Source organism: Sparus aurata, chromosome 20 (assembly GCF_900880675.1).
Source record: "Sparus aurata chromosome 20, fSpaAur1.1, whole genome shotgun sequence".
Taxonomy (NCBI): domain Eukaryota; kingdom Metazoa; phylum Chordata; class Actinopteri; order Spariformes; family Sparidae; genus Sparus; species Sparus aurata.
The window spans coordinates 11,116,834-11,140,590 of NC_044206.1; the positions used below are offsets into that span (position 1 = coordinate 11,116,834).

The 23,757-nt window shown below is 44.8% G+C and overlaps 1 protein-coding gene and 1 long non-coding RNA gene across 3 annotated transcripts in view; one reads left to right on the plus strand and one right to left on the minus strand.

Moving 5' to 3' along the window:
• Nucleotides 1-16,481, minus strand: part of bahcc1b (BAH domain and coiled-coil containing 1b) — a 59,119-nt gene extending 42,638 nt beyond the window's left edge. Inside the window, exons 1-2 of one of the 2 annotated variants that reach the window (XM_030400161.1) lie at nucleotides 16,170-16,481; nucleotides 12,297-12,631 (exon numbers count right to left, since the gene is read on the minus strand). In XM_030400161.1, the coding sequence (XP_030256021.1) occupies nucleotides 12,297-12,468 (172 nt within the window). In that variant the 5' untranslated portion in view covers nucleotides 12,469-12,631; nucleotides 16,170-16,481. The remainder of the gene's footprint in view (nucleotides 1-12,296; nucleotides 12,632-16,169) is intronic. The other variant, XM_030400160.1, reaches the window with a different exon arrangement.
• Nucleotides 16,482-17,942: 1,461 nt separating this feature from the next.
• Nucleotides 17,943-18,507, plus strand: LOC115571095 (uncharacterized). The gene is made up of 2 exons (XR_003981876.1): nucleotides 17,943-18,041; nucleotides 18,122-18,507. It is a non-coding gene; the product is annotated as an uncharacterized LOC115571095 (long non-coding RNA).
• Nucleotides 18,508-23,757: the final 5,250 nt, after the last annotated feature.

A 23,757-nucleotide genomic window follows, 5' to 3' on the forward strand; every position in this document is an offset into this window, starting at 1 on the left:
AACCATGTGAGAATCGTGTTGCCATTAGCTCTACAGACTGCTTTTGCATTTTTTTTCCCAGTCAACAAACCTCTCAAAGCTCACTGTACGCTACTAGCCTGACATCAAATGGCGGACAGGCAAAGTGAGCGGCTAGCTTGTGAACACAGCGGAGCATTTAACAGCTGAAGTGGGTTGATACGTTGCTATGGAGTTGGTGGAGACCAAAAATAGGGCTAAAAGAAAGTGATTATGAGACTGAGAGTCATCAGGTGCAGACAAACACAACTCCATTTGAAGCCAGTGTTGCTCTGTAACTGCTGGACGTGTACGTGGGCATCTTTTTGCTAAAAATGTTAACAGATCAGCTAAGTGGGGTAATTGTTTTGGTGTTCTAGCACGCAACTTTACTGTTTCATTTCACTCTCACTGTTTCCATTGCGTCATTTCCAGCTACAGCAACAGTTTTCAGCGACAGAGCTCTAAAAACCGAGTGTTCGCTACTTTGCTTTTGACAGACAACTTTAGAAACCAGCTGGCGAACATAGCGGAGCATTCAGCAGCTGAGGAGACAGTTATTTTGATAAGGAGTTGGTGGAGACTAAAAATAAAAGAAAGCGGTTATTAGACTGACAGTCATCAGGTGAACACAAAAACGACTCCAAATGAGGCTAATGTTGCTCTGTAACAGCTGGATGTGTAGATTAGCATCTCTTTGCTAAACATTAAACAGATCCACAGAATGGGCTACAATAGCAACAGCAGATAAAATGATTTTGATGGACTATAGTTAATCTATTGAGGTAAGAGTGTACATTATCGTGAACTGAGACTATATATCATCTTAGAATTTGATCTGAATCTACAAGACTGATGTCAATTTTGAAGTATTTGCCCATAGCGACTAAGTCATAACATTGACATAATCATTATTAAAAATCTCATTGTGTTAACGTTTTGTGGTACCAACTGTCGTCCCTACGATACTGTTGATTTTGTCGCCCAGTCCATTAAGTCCAAGTGCCTCGAGGGGATGTCAAAATGTCGAGAAAGGGAATATATATACTGTGTATTGCCATGTAGCCTAAAAATATAAGTCAGAATATTGTCAAAACAAATGAAGCTTCCACAGATTTAGATCAAGCCTGGCCATCAGGGGTCCCTTTTTCCTTTGCAGTGAAGTAATTGAAGTATTTGGCTGGGTCTTGACTTACCTCTTATCATAGACTAAACTTAACGAAAGCCAAAAAACTCTTCCTGCTATTTTTTCCATGAAGGTTTGTGATTGCGGCCTCAGATTCGCAGCAGCGGCGCAGCTTCTCAGCTTCTCAGCTAAAGTTAGCTCCAGCTCCAGTGGAAACAAACACACCTACGCAACAGAAGCGGAGCAGCGGGGCAACATCCTTTAAACCGGCAGACCCAGATTCAGGGGTATCCATGTCAGCCAGCCAGCATCCACCCTGCTGAAGTGTCCTTGAGCAAGACACTGAATCCCTCCCAGCTCAGCCACCGGCTGTAACTGACCCCTGCAGTCTGATCTGCCAGCAGCCCAGGAAAAAAGGTGAATTTCCCAGCGGGGGGATCAAATATCACATTATTATTACAGTATGCTACGTACAAGCCATCTACAGTGCTTCCTTCAATCCCACACAAACGGAGAGTCATATCTCCGTATCACCAGAGCAGGAAGTGTGTATGTGTGCGTCTATGTATAACTGTATGTGTGTGTTCAACCACGCTGCGCCGTATCACCCTCCATCATCGTGAGTTGAGGGGTTGTGGTTCCTAGAGAAGCACTTTACTTAAATTAGACCCTCAACGGCTCGACATGCAGGTGTCAGTGTGAGTATATTGGTGTGTGTGTGTGTGTGTGTGTAGGGAGGGGGGAGTCAGACAGTCATTGTGTGTGCCAGCGTGTGTGTGTGTGTTTGTGCGTATGTGTGTATGTGTGTGTGTTTGTGTGTGTGAGTGAGAGAGAGAGCGAGAGGGAGGGAGCGGAGAACAAGAGAAGAGTGGGATCAGCAGACAGTGAGCACGAGAGAGAGGCAGCAAGGGAGCGAGCAGAGGAGGAGAGAGGGAAGGAGGGAGGGAAGGAGGAGGGGAGGGAGGATGGGAGCCTGTGACGAAGTGAGAGGGGGAAAGAAAGCAGGTGAGAATAACCTAGTCTGACCTTATTTCAGCGTGGCTTTTCCATTCTTTATATTCTCTCATTGCTGTCATATTTACACAGGAATAAAAGATTATTGGAGAGATCCACGGAGAGGAAATAAAGAGGAAGGAAATGAAAGGGGTGGAAAGGAAAACAAATAAAGGAGAGAATGAAAAAAAAGAGGCTGAAAAAGATTTCAAGGCTGCAACTAACAATTATTCTCATTGTCTATTAGTCTGCCAATTATTTTCCCTATTATTCAATTTGATCATTTAAGTCTATGAATTGTCAAAAATGCCTTTCGTGAACTAACACCCCACCACCCAAAGATATTCAAGCGACGGTGATATGAAGCAGGACGGGGGGAAAAAAAGCTAGAACCAAATGTTTGGTATCTCTCCTTTTGAAACTGCTGAATTTAATTTAACTCTACCTCACATGAAGAGGGAAGTAAGTGCAAATAAATCCACCCAATCAAAATAAATAAACCCTTAAAGGGGCACTATGCAGTTTAGGAGCAGAAATTAAAAGTCAGGATTTTAATATTTACGATATTGATGAGGTAATTATACAAACTCAGAAATATTTATTTTTTTCCACAACTGAATAAACAAGCTGTTCTCTGAGGCAAATTAGGTCCCCAGAACACTGTTGGACGCTATAGAGGTGGCAGGGTCCGCCACAGATAAGAAAAGTGAAGCAGTATGAAATTGTTTTGTCCTTTAAAGTCACTTTGTTTATCGAGTTTACTCAGTCATGAAAGCAAAGACAGTTTGTTTTTTTGGTTTGTTTAGGCATAAAAAAAAAATTAGTCAGTAATGATCTTTTACTTCTGTATAATTGTCTTGCCCAAAACTACATAGTGCATCTTTAAAAAAAAGTTCTGCACAATTAAATAATTACCAAAGTACACATGTGCTTTATATGTGGGCTGATATAAGTGTTTTTTTGCAGTGATCACTCAATTGTTGTCTCAACCACTTTCAAACAAGATATGTAACGAACTAAAGATAATAATCTATTTAACAATAAACTTAATGGGAACAATGGCACCAGTGCACTGACACAGTAAACGTACTGTGAATTTTAAAAAATACGAATCATCTCAAGAATCCTTTTCCTGCATCATAATCTCTTCAAAAATATTTTTCATAATGGAGCATTTACACTTACACTTATACACTGATACTGATGCATCTGTGATTGGCCAACATAGCAGTTTCAGGCTTTCATTATTTGTCTTAAAACTAAAACACTATTATAATAGCACTCTCTCCTTGACAGCCACAAAAAAAAGCAGGAGAAAAAGCAAGAGGGTGTGCACACAGCCTGGGGGATTAAGACAGCTAGACACATGCTATGAAATAAATGTTATTTTGTATTGTGATATATGTTAAGCTCAGAACTTTATGTCCAGAAATCAGGAAAAAATACATTTGCACGAGGTTTCTGACATATTGGGATGAGATCTTTGCTGCACTGTGTGTATCAGCGTGTCACGTTTTTAAGATATTTGTCTTCACGAGATTATATATGCATTCTTGTGATAATACATTGTATTCCGTAATATGTAATTAAGCTTTGGCAACAACATTGACATCCATGCCACTAAAGCTGATCTGATTTAAGTAAAAAAAAAAAAAAAAAAAAAAAAGAAAAGATAAAGCTGAAACAAAACGGAAGAGCCGATGAAACACGGGCCGACTGCGCGGAGATAAGTGCGCACTCGCACACACAAAAGACGTCCCCTATATTATGCATGCACACATGCTTCCAAACATTACAGAAACACACATCAAAACGAGCGGAGGAGACAGTAGGCGGTTATTAAAGAGACAAAAGAGGAAAAAATAGAGAGAAGGAGAAGAGACACTTTACCAGCAATCAAAGACGTGGAGGAGAAGAGGAGAAGAGAGAGAGAGGGATGGAGAGAGAGAGAGAGAGAGAGGGTGTGCTTCTAATCAGCCTGGATCCAAAATTTAGACAGGCGCACACAGAGGCACAAGCAGTCCCAGTAGGATTAGGACCTCGGCACTGTGTGACTGAGTGTGTGTGTGTGTGTGTGTGCGCGCGCGCGTGTGCGTGTGTGCGCGCACGTCCCACGAGACTGATTAGCCATGAATGACTGATGACGGATCTTTGTTGTTTTTTTGGTGTGTTTTGTTTTTTTCCCTCCTTCTCTCTCTCACCCCCTCTCTCTCTCACACACACTCGATCTCTCGTGCTCTCTTTCCTTGTTTTCTTTCTCACTACTCTCAGCCCGGGCGAGAGCATGGGAGGGGATTCTCACACACGCACGCACACACATACGTACGAAGCTGCACACACACACAGCTCCATGTATATTCAACGAAGCCTCCTGAATATACTTAATGCTTTCATGTGTGTCACTGTGTAACGATCCATGCTGTTCCACACAGCTGCTTCTCCCCCTTTTTTCTCTTACTCTCTTTCCCCACGTCACAAACACACACGCGCACATATTCACCTATTTTTCTTATTTAAGAGCACATTAGCTGTCTTTCACGGCGCATTCTCTTGTCTGTTCAGTCTGTACCACACCGGCAGCATCCACAGCAGCAGCAGCGTGACTCAGAAAAAAAAGAAAAGATAGAAAGAAGCACCTCGCAGCTCTCTTGGATTCAGGAAAGGTGGTGGTGGTGGAGGTGGAGGTGGTGGAGGGGGGGAGAGAGGCAGTCCAACCACTCTGCCTTCTTTAACCTCACCTCCAGATGAACCTACCGGCCCCCTCCATCCATCTGAGCCCCACTGACAGCAAAACAAACTGGACACAGACCCGCCTGAATGGAGGCCATTACAATATGAATGAGCCAAACAGAGCTGAAATGAATCGAATAGAGGGGCTGAAAAACACAACAGCCGAGGGGAGAAGCGGAGGGCCCCGGCTGAGTCGAGGCGAGTCAGCTCGAGTGACGATGAGTCAGGCATAAACGTGACCCCGAGACGGGAAGAGGAGCGAGCCCCGGCTCAGGTGTCGGCCGCCGGCCTGCGATAAGGGGTTGCCGTGGTTGCCACCGCCTGGCTGTTTTCAGGTGTGTGTGTGTGTGTGTATCTGTGTGTGTCTGTGGTGGGGTGCAGACCTGTGGATGTGGCGAGACTGTGACATCATGTCTGCCCCCCCTACCCCCCACCCCCACCCTTTCGCTAAGTGATGTCACCTCCCTGTCACGTCGCGTAAACAGGGGGATTGCCTTGACCCCTTCTGAAGCAGCGGAGAGCCATAAAATAGCAGGGAATTATAGTGTCTGCAAACACACACACACACCGATGTCCACTCTCTTCCTCGTGCATTCATAGCGTGAATACCAGCCACAGCAGCCACACTTAAAACACGTTAAATGCGAACACACACACGCGCAGAGACACACACACACACACACACACACATACTCCCCTCCTCCTGCGCGGGGTACGAAGCCGTTTTAGCCTTGTGTTTTGCGGGCTGTTTAAAATGTCATTTTTCTCTCGTTTCTTTGACTTCTAAAGGCGGCGCGCTGAGCTCTCACTCCCTCTTGCCAAATCCTTCCAATCGTTTCTGATTTAGTGAGTTGGCCGTGGGCCGAGCAGCACCGGGACGGGCCCGTTAACAACCGGCCGAATGGTTGTGGGGATAAGGGGTGAGGAGGGGGGAGGCAAGAAAGGGAGGTGGGAGAAACAAATGAGGCAACGTGGAAAGAGGAGAGGAAGCCGGCTGAAATCGAGACAGAAATAGGAGGAGTGCCGAGAGAGAGAGAGAGAGAAAGAGAGAGAGTGGTCTGCGCGCAACGAGAGGAGGCGATGGGCGTGCGGGGAGTTTAGACAGAGATGGGAGCTGGATGTAAGAGGAGGTGGTGGTGGGGGGTTCGATTGTGAAGAGAGGAGCGAGGGAGAGGAGGAGGAGGAAGGAGAGGCTGGAGGACCACTCGAAGAAAAAAAAAGCGCAGAGTGAAGGGGGGAAGTGAAAGAGGGAAGCAGAAGGAGAGGAGGAAGAGGGAGGGCGAGCATGTTGTTAAAAGAGGAGCAAAGGCAGGCGAGGGGAGGATTGCTTGGGCCAGAGAGAGCGACAGGGCGAAGAAGAGGAAGAAGAAGAAGAAAGGGGGAAGAGGGGAGAGAGAGGGAGCGAGAAAAGAGCACATGGACACAGGAAGTCTGGCGCTCTCCGTTCACATGCCAAGTCATCAGATGGTGGTGTGTGTTCACACCCCGGAGATGTCGCAACCGAACGCCCCCCCGCCCCCCGCTCCCTTCAAATCACTGCTACCGACAATAAGCAGCTGTTCACATGTTGGATGAGAGTTGGAGATGAGACAAAAGTCTTCTGTCACCGCGGCAAATGTGCTCCAGAACAAACGCATGCTACACTCAGTGTAAGAAGAAGAGCTCCGGTTTAATGCATTCAATTTTTCTTTTTTTTTTCTTTCTTTTTTTTTTTTTTTTATCTTTCCCACTGATTTGACCTTTCAGTCTCGGTCACAGTTACCGCAAGGTCAATTTGATTAGACGCGGCGAAACGTTGAGGAATATATTTAAACGGTGCGCCATAGTGTTGCTTGAAATATCAAAAGCGCACACAGGAGTCTCATTTGTAATGGAAATGACTTTAATGACTTTACTTAATGACTTAATGGCTTAATGCTGTTAATGCGTCAACAAAATTTTGAACCGTCAGACTCATTTAACTGATTTCTTTGGCCTTGCTGCATATTTCATTTCAACTTTTTTTTTTTTTTTTAGATAAGTGCAGCGCCGATGTGACTGTAAAGTCGTGTGTATTATATTTAGAGGCTGACTAAAGAAAGTGTGTTTGCCAAATGTGATTTTTTACAAAAGTATGTAGATGGAATGTGTTTGGATGAATTTTTTAATTTACAGATATTCATGCAGCAAACGAAAGTGTAAACACAGCAAGCTCAAGTTTTACCTTTAAACTATCAAACATGTGCCTGTTACATGCAAAACTGCAAAGGATACACGTGTTCTTATAAACAATCAGTAACAAATATGGACATGCACCCTTGAACAAAGCCAGAGGTTGCAATCACAGAAAATCGATTAATCTTGTCAGTCATTTTTCAAGCAAAAGTGTCAAACATTTGGCTGCTCCAGCATCTAAAATGTGAGGATTTTTTTTTTTTTTTTTTTAAATTTTTTTTACCATTTCTGACAGTTAAAGAAGAATCTTTGGGTTTAAGACAGCAAATGACATAACAATATGGCTATTTGACATTTGTATTAGTCACAACAAGCTCAAGTTTGACCTTTTAACTGCCCTAAATATTACATGCAAAACCGTTGGGGAGTCATATTGTTAACAATCAGTAACAAATAGTGACATGTAAGTTTTAAAAAGGTAGAAGTCGCAATCACACGAGAAAAATTCCCCGACTATTTTGAAAATTCATTTACCGCCTCAGTCATTTTTCATGCGGAACATTGGCGGGTTCCATCTTCTTAAATGTGAGGATTTGCGGTTTTATTTGTCATTCATGAGAATAAATCAAGGTTTGAGATGATTCAATGAAAGAGTCTCTTGAGTTTTTGGACATTTTTTAATATATTCGACTAATTGATTCATCGTAAAAGTATCAGATTAATCGACGACGGAAATAATCAGTTGAAGTTGTAATCCAGTTTAATTTGTGGTATATATATGTATTTTTAATTGAATCGACAGTTTGCACTCCGCTCCTGCCTCCCTGCGTCCAATCGCAGCTCGGCTGGCTGCAGCCTCCACCAGCTGTCTCCTCCACGCAGGGGGTCGTCTTGCACGCTGCACCCTGGATGTGCCCCTTGTACCCTGGGTAGCTCTGGCGAGGTGAGGGTGGGGGTCTGTCTGAGACCCATCCACTGCTGACTCATCTCTCTCTCTCTCTCTCTCACACACACACACACACACACACACACACACACACACACACACACACGGGCAAGCGTCCCCCCCCCGCCTCCTCTCTGGCTTTCACTCTCTCGCACTCTCGAGAGGCAGTGGAGAGACGGCAGGCTGAGGAGTCGGGGATGACGGCCAGTGGGTGCCGTCAGGCGGTGGTAATCTGACTGGATTACCAACCAGGTGGAAACATTCAGCCTCTCTACTCCCTCTACTCCTCCCCCTCCTCCTCCCTCTCTCCCCCTGCCCCATCCATCGATCATTTACATGCTCATATTCTCTTTTTCACCCTTTTCTATCTGACTTTTCTTTCATCCCTCACCGTTGCCTTTTGATGTAATCAGCGCCCTGCACACACACGCACACACACGCACACCTTTGTAAGGTTCAAACTACAGCCCTCTACAAGAACACACACACACAAACAGAAACTTCCAAACTCATGTTCACACACACACACACACACACACACACACACACACACACACACACACTCACTCACTCACTCACTCACTCATATTTTCTCTCCACGTCACAAGAGTTGTTTGTGTGTGTGAAGGTGTGTGCAGGTAGGAGGGTGAAGGGGCGTGTCTCGTCTGTGCTGCCATGACGATCAAAGCCGGAGCCGACAAACTTCCAAGAGATGAGAGATATTACTGACAGCTCCATGATGAATGGACAGGGCGGCAGCATGCAACACAAACACACACACACACACACGCACGCACACACACACACACACACACACACATACTTTTATAGCAACCAAACGCAGAATCTAACTGCGGGATCTTTTGCCTCACTAACAAGACTGAACTGGAATGAAAGGAGGGGAAGAAGAAGAAGAAGAAAAAGGTCATGAAACTGAGAGAAAAGAAAGAGAGACGAGGCAGAGAGGTTATCTAGTTCAACCAAAACACTCTGATTATGGTTTATTACTTTTTTCAAAGGCCAAAACACAAGCAGCTTAGGAGAGAAGCCCCGTGTGTGTACAGTATGTGTGCACAGCTGTGCGTGTGTGCACACATGTAGCACGAATGTAGGCTCTTTTTGTCTGTACTACTAGGTCACACACACACACACACACACGCTCAACGCTCTCACACATACACAGCCATGTAAACAAAAACCGTCTGCTGTCTGGGAAGTAACACACCTGTTCAATGACAAGCTCTGCCACGCCCTCCATAATACTGCACACCTGTGCTACTGCAGGCTAAACCTAACCTTAATCACACACACACACTCACACACTTGCACAACCACTGCCCAGGGGGCTAACATCACAGAAAAGGGGGAAGAAAGAGAGAGAGAGAGAGAGAGAGAGAGAGAGAGAGAGACTGTAATAAAAGCAAAGCAGTGAAACAGGGAGGGGATGGAGAGCAAGACAGACAGAGAGACAAAGGCTTTCCCACCGCTCCTATCAGTAATCTAAACGCCTGTGTAATATCATTGTGGGTTTTTTATCAAATGGGGGCTGCGTCTTATGGCGTTGGTATGCGGCTGTCATTCCATCACCTTGTCAAGCGTGACCATATTCAAGCAGACACCATGCTGATCTAAATAAGAGGCTTCGGCAAATTGATGGATTGCAGGTTTTCCAGGATATGAAGAAACAGGAGAAACGAGAGAGCGCCTTTTTTTCCTCTTTTTTTTCTTACTTTGAATATCTGTAAGTGATACACCCAGTTCGGTCCTGTGAGAAGGTAAAAAAAAAAAAAGAAAAAAAAAAAAAGAAGAATGTGTGTGTGTGTGTGTGTCTTTTTCCAAAGATCTGAAACAAACCCCCCGTAGTAAACCCCCCTTCTGCCCCGGTATGGCCAACCCAACATCATATCTACCCCCTGCGCCGAGGCCTAGGGCCAGGCATACAGCTTTCTGAATCTCTAAGGGGGGCGAGCACAAAGGTAACCCCCATCCTAACCTCCCAGCAAACACACACACAAGTACCCCAACCCCCCATCCCAAAACAACAATCCTCTATGCCCATCATGTCAGTCAAAACCCCATCAGGGACATGCATGGAGAGTCTGGATATCTGGAATCTCAATACAGTGTCATGCACCTTGAGACCCAGTGAGAGGCCCTCTTGAATATATTTCAATAGCATTATCACTCCGCATTACTACGCCCCCCCCCCCTTCAACGTCGCAGAATCATTTTTAAATTGGACCATAATACATGTCAGCGAGTAGCAGTATCAGTCAAAGTGGAGGATAATCTGTTTAAATCGTTATGCAAGTCAGATGTGTGTTTGTGGAAGCAGTCCCAGGATTGGTTGGAGGTTCAAAAAAATGACACGGGCATACTTTTGGTGCGATCCTTTGAGCCAGATTCAAAGGAGACCTGCAGCTAAATGCCTCATGAATTATATAAAATATTTTATCAATATGGAATAAATTACCCCTGATGAGTTATCTTAGAATATATTTAAATGTAGTATAACATTCAGCTATAATTATGTAAATTATATAATATATATCATACAATAAAACTTGCTTGTATTTCAGCACAATATGTACTGTAATATATTTAGCTTAAAATCAGTTTACATTAACACGTTTATTAGACATAATGACAATAAATGTGTTACTTTTTAGAGTAGATTAAAAAAGTTTTTGAATTATAAAAATTAATAAATATAAATAATTCACTGCCACATAAACTACTCATATTGTAAATTGATTTTAGAAAATAAAATAATATGTAATCTGTACATTTACAGTAAAAAAAAAAAAAAAAGTAGATTTACATCTGAACACGTGCTCTTCAGAGTCCTGAAGCGTTTGAGAACATTTCTGAAGACAAAATAATCTCATAACAAAAAATATTATTGTTTTAACTCGGGAACGAAGCAGCCCGGTCCGGACCCAGACCCAGGACCTCGAATGCACCAAACGTCCAAACTGCTTCAGCTTTCCATTTCTGCGCCGCGTTCAATGTCCTCACCGGAGATGTGTAAAAAAAAAATTTTTTTTAAATAAAATATAAATTTTGTTTTAAATTGCAAGAGTTTAAATCGCCGGACTGGACGTCTGCGTCGTCTCTGCTGCTGTGTAAAAACTAATGAATATGCAAATAAGTGGAGACAGAGGATGTGTGGATCCTACACACAACAGACGATATCATTCACAGGGCCGCGAGTCCCGGCGTCTATTTAAAGAACCCGCTGCATTCGCAAATGATAATTAATGAGATTTCTCATCGGGCACGTTCACATTCATCCAGTTAGTCCAGTGTATAGACACTGTATGATTTCGAGCAGAGGCTTTCTTTCTTTCTCCCTCTCCACACACACACACACACACACACACACACACACACACACACACACACCCCTCCACCCCCTCCTATTGAGACAGGATACCAAAGCTACTTGTTAAATCTAATGCATGCACTGTCAACCCATTCGCACCCCGTCACGTCCCCGCTCAATATAGAAACCGGATTTTCTGGTATTACCCGCACCTCTATTAGCCAGAGCTCCCCTCCACTCCCCCATCACAGCCACCACCACCAACACCACCTCTTCGTCGTCTTCTTCGCCTTTGACCCCCAGTTTGTGACCAGTGCAAACCAGCATGTGCCCAGCAGACCCAAAATCACCACCGTGCATCTTGGAGCCACACAACAGCAGAAACCAGGGAAGCGCTCAGCTAATGGCTCTTAATTTATTGTTTAATGGGAAATATAAGCAGTGGAATTACCCAATTCCAATTAATTACACCAAATGACAATGATTAGTACTTTGCTAATTGATGAAACCATATAAATCTGTGACAAGATTATGCTACAGGAAACGCCTGATAATCCCTGTGTGATGGGAGCGAGTAATCCCAGAACATATCTAAAAAATCACAAAAGGTTTCAAACAAGAGCTGGAGGTGTGCCGTAAATTTAAAAAGTTAATCTAATTTGCCAAAGAGGCCAAGTTTCCTTAAGAGAGACGTTTCCAGACACGTTCCATATTTCTTTGCTTTTACGCGAGGCTGTAACTGCTAAATTATTTTTTATTTTCAGGTGTTACGCGCGGCACATGTCATAAACAGTACATTAAATTCAGTAAAACATAAAACTCTTTTTTTTGTGCGCTAATTTCTAAATGCCCACAAAATCTGAGCAATTTCCTTCCACAGTAAATTCTAGTTCGTCCCACAGAGCGTCCCAAGTTTGGAATATGGAGAACATATGCTTCAGACAAAAGACAGGAACTGACTTTTTTTCCCCAAAAAACACATTCGCCGTTCATACACGCGAGAAGGAGCAGCGTTCACAACTGACCTGAGTGCGGACCCATGGAGAGGTGGGATGAGTAGTATTTCCCCGGCTGGAAGTGAGCGGGGTGCTGCACGGAGCCGTGGCCGCCTGGCGCCATCCGAGACGCGGCGCTGTGAACCAACGCGCTCCGCTCCGTCAGGAGGTGGTGCGGTGGAGCGAAATCTCGGCTTTCCATCCCGGTGAGAAGAACCGATAAATCCCAAATCCAAAGTAAAATCCGGAGGCACCGAAGGTCTCAGGCAGCCAGATGCAAATAATCCCTTTTATGAACTTCGGGCTCCCCTCGCATTGAGCGGAGTTTTGGCTTTGCAGGGCAGAAACTGAGTCCCCGTCATGTCCTACAAAAGAGAGAGCAGGAGACACGTCAAAGCGCTGACAATAATGAGCCAGCCAGGGATGTAGTGCTGAAGAAAAGGCTGAACTGGGAGACAGTCGCTGTTCATGTTTAGACAAACAACCAGCATTTACAAAAGCAATTCAAATTTGACCAAAAAAAAAAACAGAAAAAAGCGCTTGAATAGACCACATTTACATATTATTCTTACCGCTTTGTCTCAGCGATTCATTTAAGGGGCGATTTACGCCAACAGAGGAAGGTGAGTAAAGTCTGTCCTGCAGATAAAAAAAGGTGGCTGAACTGAGTTTATGTGGATTTACCCCTGCACTACATCGTTGGCCCCAACAGAGGAGTCTTTGCTCCCCCCCCCCCCCTCCCTGCTCCTCCTCCTCCACCACCACCACCACCGCCTCCTCCTCCTCCTCCTCATCCTGTGACCGAACACGATGCAAATAACGCACACGGGAGCTTTCTTTATCAGCGAAAAGAATGGGAAAAGGAAAGGGGGAGATTTGGCTCAGGTACAAACAAATGGTGCATATACAGTACAAGAGTTCACGGCGGCGAGGAGCCCTTTTTTTTTCCTCCGTGAAGGACGAGCTGTTAAGTCTCTAGATTGAACAAGGGCTGGTCATAAACAAGCTGGACCCGTGTGTGCGTGTGTGTGTGTGTGTGTGTGTGTGTGTTGGCGGGGGTTCTTGCATTGAAATATGAAGAAAATACGTTTCATTGTTTGTACCCTCAAGTATGTTCGCCACCAAAAGCTGGAATAAACGCGCGTTTCCAGGTCTGATTAATGATTTTTTTTGTTTGTTTATGTCAACGCAGTTGTCATTAAAAAAAAATCTGACTCGCCGGTGCGTCTATTTAATATTTAACACGTCGTTATGTCACTTTACAAGATAGTCTTGATTCCTGTTTTTATTTGAGAAAAAAACAAAAAGAGGCTATAAAACACCGGGTTGATATAAGATCCAGCAGCCACACACACACACACACACGTTTCAGCCTTGGATCAATAGTGTTTGATGTACAGCTTTTATAAATGAAAACTGACTTTACTGATCGCTGGGTTTTTTTTGTGCTCATTTCCTGATTTTCTTTACAGTAACCGGGACCCTTGTTTTGTTGGCGCTGCTTGTTAATGGAAACGGGGCGCTGAAACAGCCATTTCTAGGAGTCACCAGCGGTGGCCCCCATGCGTCTCCGCTACACGTACAGTACATGTAGGGCTACACTGTAATCACAAACACAAATCAAATCACCTTTATGCTCCGGTGCGAGGGGAGCGGGGCAATAAACAGTGAAATAGACTAGGAAATCATCGACTTTATATGTATGCCTTATAGCCCGGGTCATTTACTTAAATAGGGCTCCGTGTGACGCTCAGATAGGGGAGAGCGAAGGGCGCCTGCGTTCTCCAAACACACCTCAGCAGTCCATCTATTAGGCCTCTCAATGCATGGCACGTCCATCTAGCGCTCTGTAGATGCTGATAGCACCTCCCAGGAATCAACGATAAAGGAACAAAGAAAATATCAAATGCTCTGGTGGACCAAAGGGGGGGGGGGGGGTGATCGTGAAGTGCGTGAGAATACAGGCAGCGCACACACACACACACACTCAGGCACACACACGAGCTTGGTCTCAAGGACTCCCAACTTTCAGGGAATTGTGTTTGGGAGAGAGGGAAGAGGGGGGGGTCTCAAAGTTCGGCAGCTCTGACAGAACGCGCCCAGAGCGTAAAAATACCCAAAACACGCGAATATCTCAAACGTTTCCCTCAAAAGTGCGAGTATGTTGTAATAATGCAATCTCTCTGTCTCTCTCTCTCCACCCCCCCCCCCCCCTTTTTTGTGTGAGAGTCACGTTATCGTTTTTTTTTTTTTCTTTACATCCAGTCCACAGCGAGAAGGTGGGAAAGAACGAGGGTGGAAATGGGAGAGAAGCGCTACTACTGCGAGCGCACAGGGAAGGCAAAATGGACTCTCTCCTGTCCCCTAGGCTGTGAGAAACAATGGCCCTTCTCTGCGGGACATCAATCATAAACCACTCTCCTCTGACATTTGTCTATACATTTTTAAATTTTCGGGCCGTAAACACACGTCCTCGGTGTTTACATTCCACGTCAACAGAGAGCCACTCAGGCTACATTTAACAACCTGGATCTAAATCCCCGTGTTATCGTGCGCCACGCAAACAGAGCGACGTGAGTGAGCGAGATCGCGCGTAACAGTTTGTGTGTGTATGGGGGGGGGGTTGTGATCATTTTGGATCTGCTGTAGTGTGTGTGTGTGTGTGTGTACGTGGAAGGCGTTCAGACTTCCTTCCACTTCACCCAGACTCCCCCAAACACACACACACACACACACACAGAGATACGCACACACACCTTCCCAAACGCGCACACACATCCACCATCACTGCCCTGCAAAGGGTCAAACTATCGTCACACACACACACACACACATACAAAAATCCCCCGCACAAAAGTAAGCAATACTGATCAAAACGGCGTGACATGAACACAACACAAAAGCTGGAAATTCCGGAGAGAATTGTGCTTTTAGGACGAGGCTTGAAATTAAAAAAGGAAGTGAAAAAAAGATGCGTTTTTGCTTTTTGAGCAGGAATCTTTTAAATCATAAACATGTGCACCTTTGGACGAGCGATAAAAGGGAATTAAAAGCCATCCGCGTCGGGTTCAGAGGCCAGCTCACTGCCTGCAACAATTTTGCAATAAAAGTAAAGTCACAAAGCATGACCGGGACAGTAAACCCGGATATTCAGAGGCCGGCTGAGCAGGAGAGACAAGCCCGAGCCGAGCCGAAGACAGCCCGGCGTCTGCACAGCCTTTACGCCGAGGAGAAGGAGGAGGAGGGGGGGGGGATGCAGAGAGCACTGCAGTTTTGCAATAAACTGCCCCTGTCTCCCTGCCTCCCAAACGCACACTCGCACACACTGACAAAGAATAATCTACAATTCATCATCTTTGAAACTAGAGGCGTGAGGAGGCGCAGTGAGAAGCGAGTGCTTTGGAATCGTCCTCTGAATGAATTAGAAACACACACACACACACACACACACAACACACACACAGTAATGTGGCTGTGGAGAGGTCAGATCAAGAAGTGACACACATATCGGCCGCAGCTCGGATCAGTCCTCCAGAGAGAAAACCCAGGGGAGACGATGACTGAAATAAACCCGTCAAATCGTGAGATGTGTTGCTTTAGCGCTAATATTTTAATTAGTGAATGAGGGGTGTGTGTGCGTGTGTGTGGATTATCATTCTGTAAGGTACAGCAGAGTCATACCAGCCTGTGTTTTACTTCTCTAAAAAGGTATGACAGCGAAGAACAGCGGAGTTTATAGAGGGGGAAAATAGCTGCATGTCCATTTAAATAAATCGGTAAATGTAGATCCTCCTCTCCTGCATGCAGCGCTCCAACTAAAAAATAATAATAATAATAATAATCGACATCCAGCTCGAGCATTTAAAGACTCTATAAAAGCTTTAAATTAATTGTTCTACTTACTGGTAAGTTATATCCACTGCGTGGCGAGGAGGGTGTAATGAAAGGAAAAGTAGAAAAATATTCAAAGTGAAAATCCCGAGTCGCAGAGGTGAAACATGTGGGATTGATTACATCCTATGCTGCTGCTGCAGACTGTGCTGTGCAGTCAGTTGAGGTATGGGAGAGACGCATCGTAGAAGTTCAGGCTTGTAGTGAATCGAGGCTCGTTCATGCAGCCGGAGACTCAGACACGCCGGGAGGAGGAGGAGGATGGAGGGGTGTGTGTGTGTGTGTGAGTGTGTGTGCGCGGGGCGGGGTGAGCGCGCAGGCCTATTGGTTTGAGAACGACAATGTGAAAGCGTGCCCGTGAGGCGCCCCCTCCACCACCGCCGCCGCCGCCCCACCCTACCCTATCCTAGCCTTTCCTACACACACACACACGCACACACACACACAGACACCCCAACTCTCCCCCCCCCCCCCCCCCCCCATCGACGGTAAACACGCGCCGCCATTGGCTGCTGCTCCGAGCCAATGAGGAAGCCGCCGGAGCCGCGGAGCGAAACGGCGGGCGTTTGATTTGCAGCCCTCGGCGCGCTGCGTGCACAAGCAAATGCGAGGAGACAGGCGGCACAGCTCGGCGCGGCTCGGTGCGCGGAGAGGAGAGGAGAGGAGAGGAGAGAAGCCGGAGCCGTGCGGCGATGCCTGCGCTTTCTGATCACTGGTGGAGAGCAAACAGCATCTAGCCTATTCTGTGTGATCCCGCTGCAGTTCAGTTCAAATGCCGCATGTGCTCTGCAGTGTTTCGTTATTTTTTATATTTTTTTTTTCGCTCGTGTGACAGCGATGATGTGATAGTTTTATTGATGCTCCTTTAGGGAAATCCGCTTTTTTTTTCTTCCACCAGCCCTACTGCATGTGTTTTGCTAAATAAATCCTTATTTGCTGAATTTGCCTCTGATTTATTGGACATGCAGGGCTGTGTCACTAATGAAAGACAGTTTGCATTTCACATGAAGAGAAGTTTGTGACCTGTTACTAATAGGCGTAAAGTCTAGTGTGAGTCCGATAAAGAAAACGTGTCCGATGGGGGTAAATCTGGAAGTTTTCATTAAATCTGATTGTGTAATTTCTTTTGTATCAGCCCACATGATCCACCGGCATGCCGTTTATAAACTCTTGTCATTTAACTACATTAGAAATGACACTTGAACGCAGCTGGCCCATTATGGAGAAAGGGTTAATAAAGTGGCTTGGTTTTTATGTGCATTCGGGGGAGAGTTTATCAGGGTTACACGTAAATTTAAACAACATAGACCAGACTACATTCAATATTTTCTATTTTATAGCTGTATGTCTGTTTACCTGAATCTGCCTCTTTCTCTCACACACACACACACACATACACACACACACATTCACACACACGGGCAAATTGAATCACTGCGTAATTTGAAAGCATTACTGTCCCCGGGGTTAGCCTCGCGCACGGTTCACTAATTTAGCCAATTAAAAGTGGAAGGATATGGGCTTGTGTGTTTCCATGTCGAAATATATGAGCAGCTATAGGCTAATATTCCCCGTCCAGGTTTGTTTATACGTGGAGGCAAAGGGTTAAAACTCGGGGCTTCAGCCGCGCGGGGCTCCTGATTGGCTGGCACGCTGCCAGAGTGCTGTCAATCACCGAGTGTAAACAAGGCTCTGATTGGCTGCTGGCCAGTCCGCACTGGGCTGCCTGAAAAAAGCAATTACTGCCCCTGCGGTTTCAAGGCGGCCCCGCGCTGAACGATGAAAGGCGATAAGGAGGGGCGGTTTCAAGGCGCCCCCCACGGCGAACCCCGTTGGCCCCAGAGCAAAAGGAGAGTCAAGAGTGACTAAATCAAAGGGAATACGGTAAAAGGGGGGAAATTACACGTTGTATTAAATGCAGGGGCTAAATTCGCGGAATGGTGCAATAACAACTTTGTGTTTAGAAAATGGAGGAGAGAACGGCGACGACAACCGGAAAACAGCTACTGCGCTGCTCCGAGGGAGCTCCTTCTTTACAAACACGAAGGGAGAAAAGTTTGTGTCGACAAAGGAAACATGGAAAGAGAAGCAGTAGGATTGTGAACAAACTAAACGATAAGATTCTCTGTGCTAGACGTTAAAACAGGGGCTTCAGGACTCGGCTCTCATTGTGCTCCTGCGCTTCAAATGTCGACTAAAACTTGACAGCTGTTAAATAATTGAGTGGACATTTCCGCTTTTTACGCTTCAGCATAAACGGTAGGTCAGTTATGATAATTAATTAGGTTAGCTTTTTTTTCTAAAGAGGGAACAGAAGGTACTGATGATTCCTTATTTTTGTTTTCCAGTATAAAAAAAACGAAATCGGAAAATACACATAACAACTATGAAAAGTGTAACAATTAAATGCAATTGAATTAACTGAATCGAAGTAAAAAGTAGATGTGTAAATGTGTTTACCTTTTGACGTTTGCGTTATCTGGTTTCCCAGAAACAGTATAAATAGAACAATACAGAAACCTCATGTCAAGGAATATACACACATATATATATATGTGTATATATATATATATATATATATATATATATATATATATATATATATATATATATATATGAGAATCTTTGGTCATTCTGATGATTTATTTAGTTATTTGGGAGTCTTTCTTCAAACCAACAACGCAGCAAATATTCAGTCATGTGGCCGCATGAAAGCAAAACCTCACAGCCTGTTTATCTTTAAGCTGAACTTGTCCAGAGCTGACAACAGTGAACATGCACCTCATAAACTATATGAAGACTGTTCCAACTGATGTCCCTTTACATTAAAACAGAGCCTCGCTGCCTTCGCTTTGGTCGTCCAGCCCCCAACAACACACACTGGACAAAGGAGAGCCGGGCGACAGACAGACTTGTAAACTGTGCCGCGAGGAGTAAAACGAGACTCTCATCTATACGGTAAAATTAATTGATACATATATAATTCAAATCAAATAACGCCAAAGCGAGCAGATTTATCACGTCTGTAATTAGATAATCGTTACCCTCTTTTCCTATTTACATAGCAGCCTGCATTCCGCAGCCCTGCGCTCTCTCCAATGGGCTTCAGCCACCACGTGTCCACACACACACACACACACACACCACGCGCACACACAGACAGAGTATACAAAAACTCAAATCCAACAATATTCCACACTTCCACAGTTGTTCTACGTCGATAGTGTACTCGTCTAAAGACGACCGTGAATGCTTTGGAGTCCATTTAGATATTTAGATGACAAACATAAACCTGTGTGCAGTTTTGAAACTCAAACTGGTGTTTCCGGCGTCCATCAGAATGTATAGCCTATAGAGTTAATGTTGTTAAAGCTTTCATGTAAAACTATATATATATAGCTACAAAGATTCTCATGGGCTGTAGAGACGACACGTTTGGATCCAAAATGAACTATGGCTTTATCATAACCAACACGTTTGCAGTGATCTTGCACATTCGAGAATTCACAGGCTGGTTACAACCCTACGCATAGTGAAAAACAAACAGTGGACATCCTCTGCCGATAAATCGACATGCCGATAATATATATAGTTTCCTTAGTTTCCTCCCTGTTCTCACCCTGACGGTGTTGCCCTCAGCACTAATGACAGAGGGACAATAAAGAATCCTGTTCCGCGGCTCACAAAAGGGGTCCAGCACTTAAAACAGAAATCTGCATTTAATTTATTTAGTGACAAGGAAAAGCCTTTTATAGCTGGATTTTTATTGGTTCTTTTTCACTTTAAAGGAGGGGGGTGTGAGGTGCGTGTGTGGATGAGTGTGAGTGTTGCAGAGAGAGAGAGAGAGAGAAAGCATAACACACACGCGTGCGAATACACACACTCACACACACACACCAGCCTCCTCCTCTGGTCCGTGTGCCAGCGCGAGCTACCCTATACGGTGGGAGGAGGGAGGTGGGGGGGCGCGCGGATAATTAATGCGGATTGACTGATTGCTCTTGAAACAGACCGGTCCTGCGCGCGGATTGTCCTCAAGCAATGAAGCGTTCCTGACTGACACTTTCCACCTTCCCTTCTTCGCTTCCTTCTCCCTCCTTCCCTCCCTCCCCCCCCTCTCTCTCCCCTCACACCAGACCGGTGTGCGAGACTTCCTCCGCGGCGAGGAGCCACACATCCCGGCCGCGCCTCTGGTCGTCCAGCCGGGCCAGCCGAAGTACGCTCTCCCCCCCACCCCAAGTGCTCTGGAGATGTGGCGCGAGCGTTTCACAAATGAACGAACCTGAATTGTACTAAATAAATCAGCAGATAAATTAAGCATGCACACATTATTTATAGATCAGATTTTGGGGGTATTTTTGTTTCTCCTTGTGCGTAAAACCACAATTTCTCGCGCAGCCGGCACGGCGCTGCCTTTTTTTTTTTTTTTTTTTTTTTTTTTACGAAAATGAACTCTTTACTGCAACTTCCCCCCACGTGAGGAGTTATGCCTCCGTAAAACAAAACAAGGTGAGCAAGCCATTTTCCGCACATTAAAAAAGTGGAAGAAGTGCGTTTAAAGTGGGTGCCGTACCCTCCAGTTGCAGCCATGACATTAATTGAATAAACTTCTGAACGTCTAAATAGGACCACATGAAAAAGAAAAAAAAGAAAAGAAAAGAAAGAAAAAAAAAACATAATTCACAGTGAACGGAAAACACATTGGCGAAGCTGGTTTTTAAATGAGGTCCAAATGGAGAGCTGTCTCCACGGGAGGCCCTCAGTACAGGGCAACCGTGCTATTCTCACCAGATATTTCTGATAGCCCTTTAATGACGCGCATTTCCAAACAGGCTCGTTCACCAGGGAGACGCCCCGGCTATCTGAAGGTGGCGCAACCCCGTGAGACAATAGAGCCATATTAGAGAGGAAAAGGCATGAGAAATGTGGTGCTGCTGCGCTTCACAACAAGGCTGTTCTGTGAGTGCAGCGGCGGTGATGTGGGCACCGTTTCTCCCTCCCAGTCTTTGGTGGTAAATATCCACCGCTGAGATGGAGGAGAAGACGTGATGGAGTCAGAAGTTGACTGGACACACACACGCTAAAAAAAACAACAACAACAAAAAAAAAACAACAACAACGTGACCTTTTCGTCTCTGTGTGCGCAGGACAGATGCGGCTCCCTCTGACAATCCTGACAGGAGAGAGAGCTGAGGCCCTCGCGACGGGGTCATGCGATGCGAAATCGTTGGCCTGAAGAATGAAACGACTCGAAATGTTCTTGGTTAAAAGACGTGGATTTTGCGAGGCTTCAGACACCTCGAATCAAGAGCAGGACGCGACAGCAGCAGCAGCAGCAGAAGAAGAAGATGATGGCAGTGATGATGATGGTGACGGAGGCACCAAATTAGTAGCTGTCACAGAGCCATATATCCGGCTGTAACCACCAGCAGGCCTGTATGGATGAGATGAAAGCACCAGCATCTATTTATAGGCCATCGAAACACGCAGGTGGAGGCTTTAATTAGCATTACTATTTCAACATAAACAGCCATAGCGTGCCGTCCTGCGCTGCGAGCTTCATGTGTAGTTTATACTCCGACAGGGAGGAGAATTGAATCTTAACAGCCAGTGAGAGAAACGCACGCAAATAATGGGACTGAACGTGGCGCGCGCCTGACTTGGTGCCACCTCACTCTGCTGCGTCCGTCTCCCACAGTGTCACTTTCTTCTCCAGGACAACAACGTGACGCGCACGTCCACGGGAGTAAGAAACTTTTCGCTCACCTTGGTTTACTTTCAAGCACCGAGATCGTAAAATGTGTTTTTGCTCAATCGGAAAAAATCTCAAAGCAAATGTTGAAAGTGCAATACTGAGCATCTCCAGCATGGGACGTGGAGGAGGGGTCAAAGGTCAGCTGACCATCTGCGATTCATCACTGGGGTTTTCAAGTGAGCCAATTGTTTCTTTCAGCAAAAACAAAGACTTATTTTGTAACCAAGGTCTTTGCATGACTCACAATTCAAAAGGTGCAGTACGTAGTTTTGGGGAGGAAGACACAGACCTTCACCCACTGATTTTAAAAAATGTATATGTCTAAATAAACAAGATAAATAAACTCTTTGGTTTCATGACAGAATAAACAAACTGACCTTAAAGGACAATACTATTTCATACTGTTTTACTTTGTTTATATTTGGCGGGCCATGCCACCTTTCTAGTTTATTTTACTTATTTCCCCCTGAGAACATTTTGTTTAGTCAGATATGGGAAAATACATATTTCTGAGTTTGAATTATTACTTAATTAATTAATTTTGTAAATATTAAAATTCTGGGTTTTAATTTCCTATCCAAAACTACAGAGTGCCCCTTTAAAGCCTTAAGCAAAAAGGGCCAGCAACTGAGAGAAAACTGGATTTGAGAAAACCTTTCAGAGAAAAACACTACATCATGTCCTCTGTTGTTTTATGGTTCATTTAAAGCACCTGATCAGAACTCTTCTCTGCGTCTGGATCTTCTCTCAAACAGAAAACACAGCCAACAACAACTGCATGTCGAGTTCAACTCTGCGTGTAGGAGCCAGAAACATTTGGGAGTGGACACGCTGCAGCACAGGGCGTCAGTTTCTGTGGAAAAGTGTCGAGGACATTAGGGTCATATTTAAAAAAAAAAAAAAAAAAACAACTTTGATTTGTATGGTCTTCAACATATGCGATTTGAGGCAATGTAATGAGGGTGACTGTATTAAGTCAGAGTGGATGGTCACAGCAGGGAGAACAAAACACAACGGCGCGCATAAAAATTCATTTCACTTCATTTGTTTGTCAACACTTTAAGATATACTTATTTTATTTATTAATTTTTTTTTGCTAATTATGATTTTTTTAAGTCACTTCAAATAGTGTTTACATGGCACCCATGCACTGCAGAATCAACGTTCAACTTAAATTCCAACTACAGTGAACCCTAACCCAAACCACGACACGATCCAGAATTTAAAAAATGCATCACTTGTACGATCCAGACACACTTAATTACTTTTTGTTACCGCTGCACATCATCATTTTAATAAGATTTTTTTTTACCAAATGTGTCTTCAACTTGATGATTTAAAATAATTCAGATAAATAATATAACATAGAAATGTATTCCAGAATCACAATCAGTGTGCCTCTGAGCGCTGACACAAACCAGTCAAGGTGTTTATTGCAGACTTTCCTTCGCTGTGGCTTTTATTTTTCTTCACTGCAGCTAAACTACTAATGTGCATGTTCAGATGCACACATCAGGACGCTCGGTTCTGCCGTGCACATTGTATTTAGCTTACTTGACCCCGGGATGACGAGCGCAATTATTCATAAATCAGACAAACGCGACAAAATCCAAATAAACAAAAGCGGAGTGCTGAATAATCGGTCTTTGTGGTGCGGATCTCTGTAGAGGACTCCCTCAGTCAACGTCCATCAACTTCATTACATCTGACTCCACTGCCACTTTCTCAGACTGAGTCAGAAATCACAAATGTGACCTGAAAAGGCAGCGTCATCTCGCGTGGACGGCTGTATGGCGAACGATGTTGCCAAAAGCTCTCGCTGGTGTGTGTGTGCGTGTGCGTGTG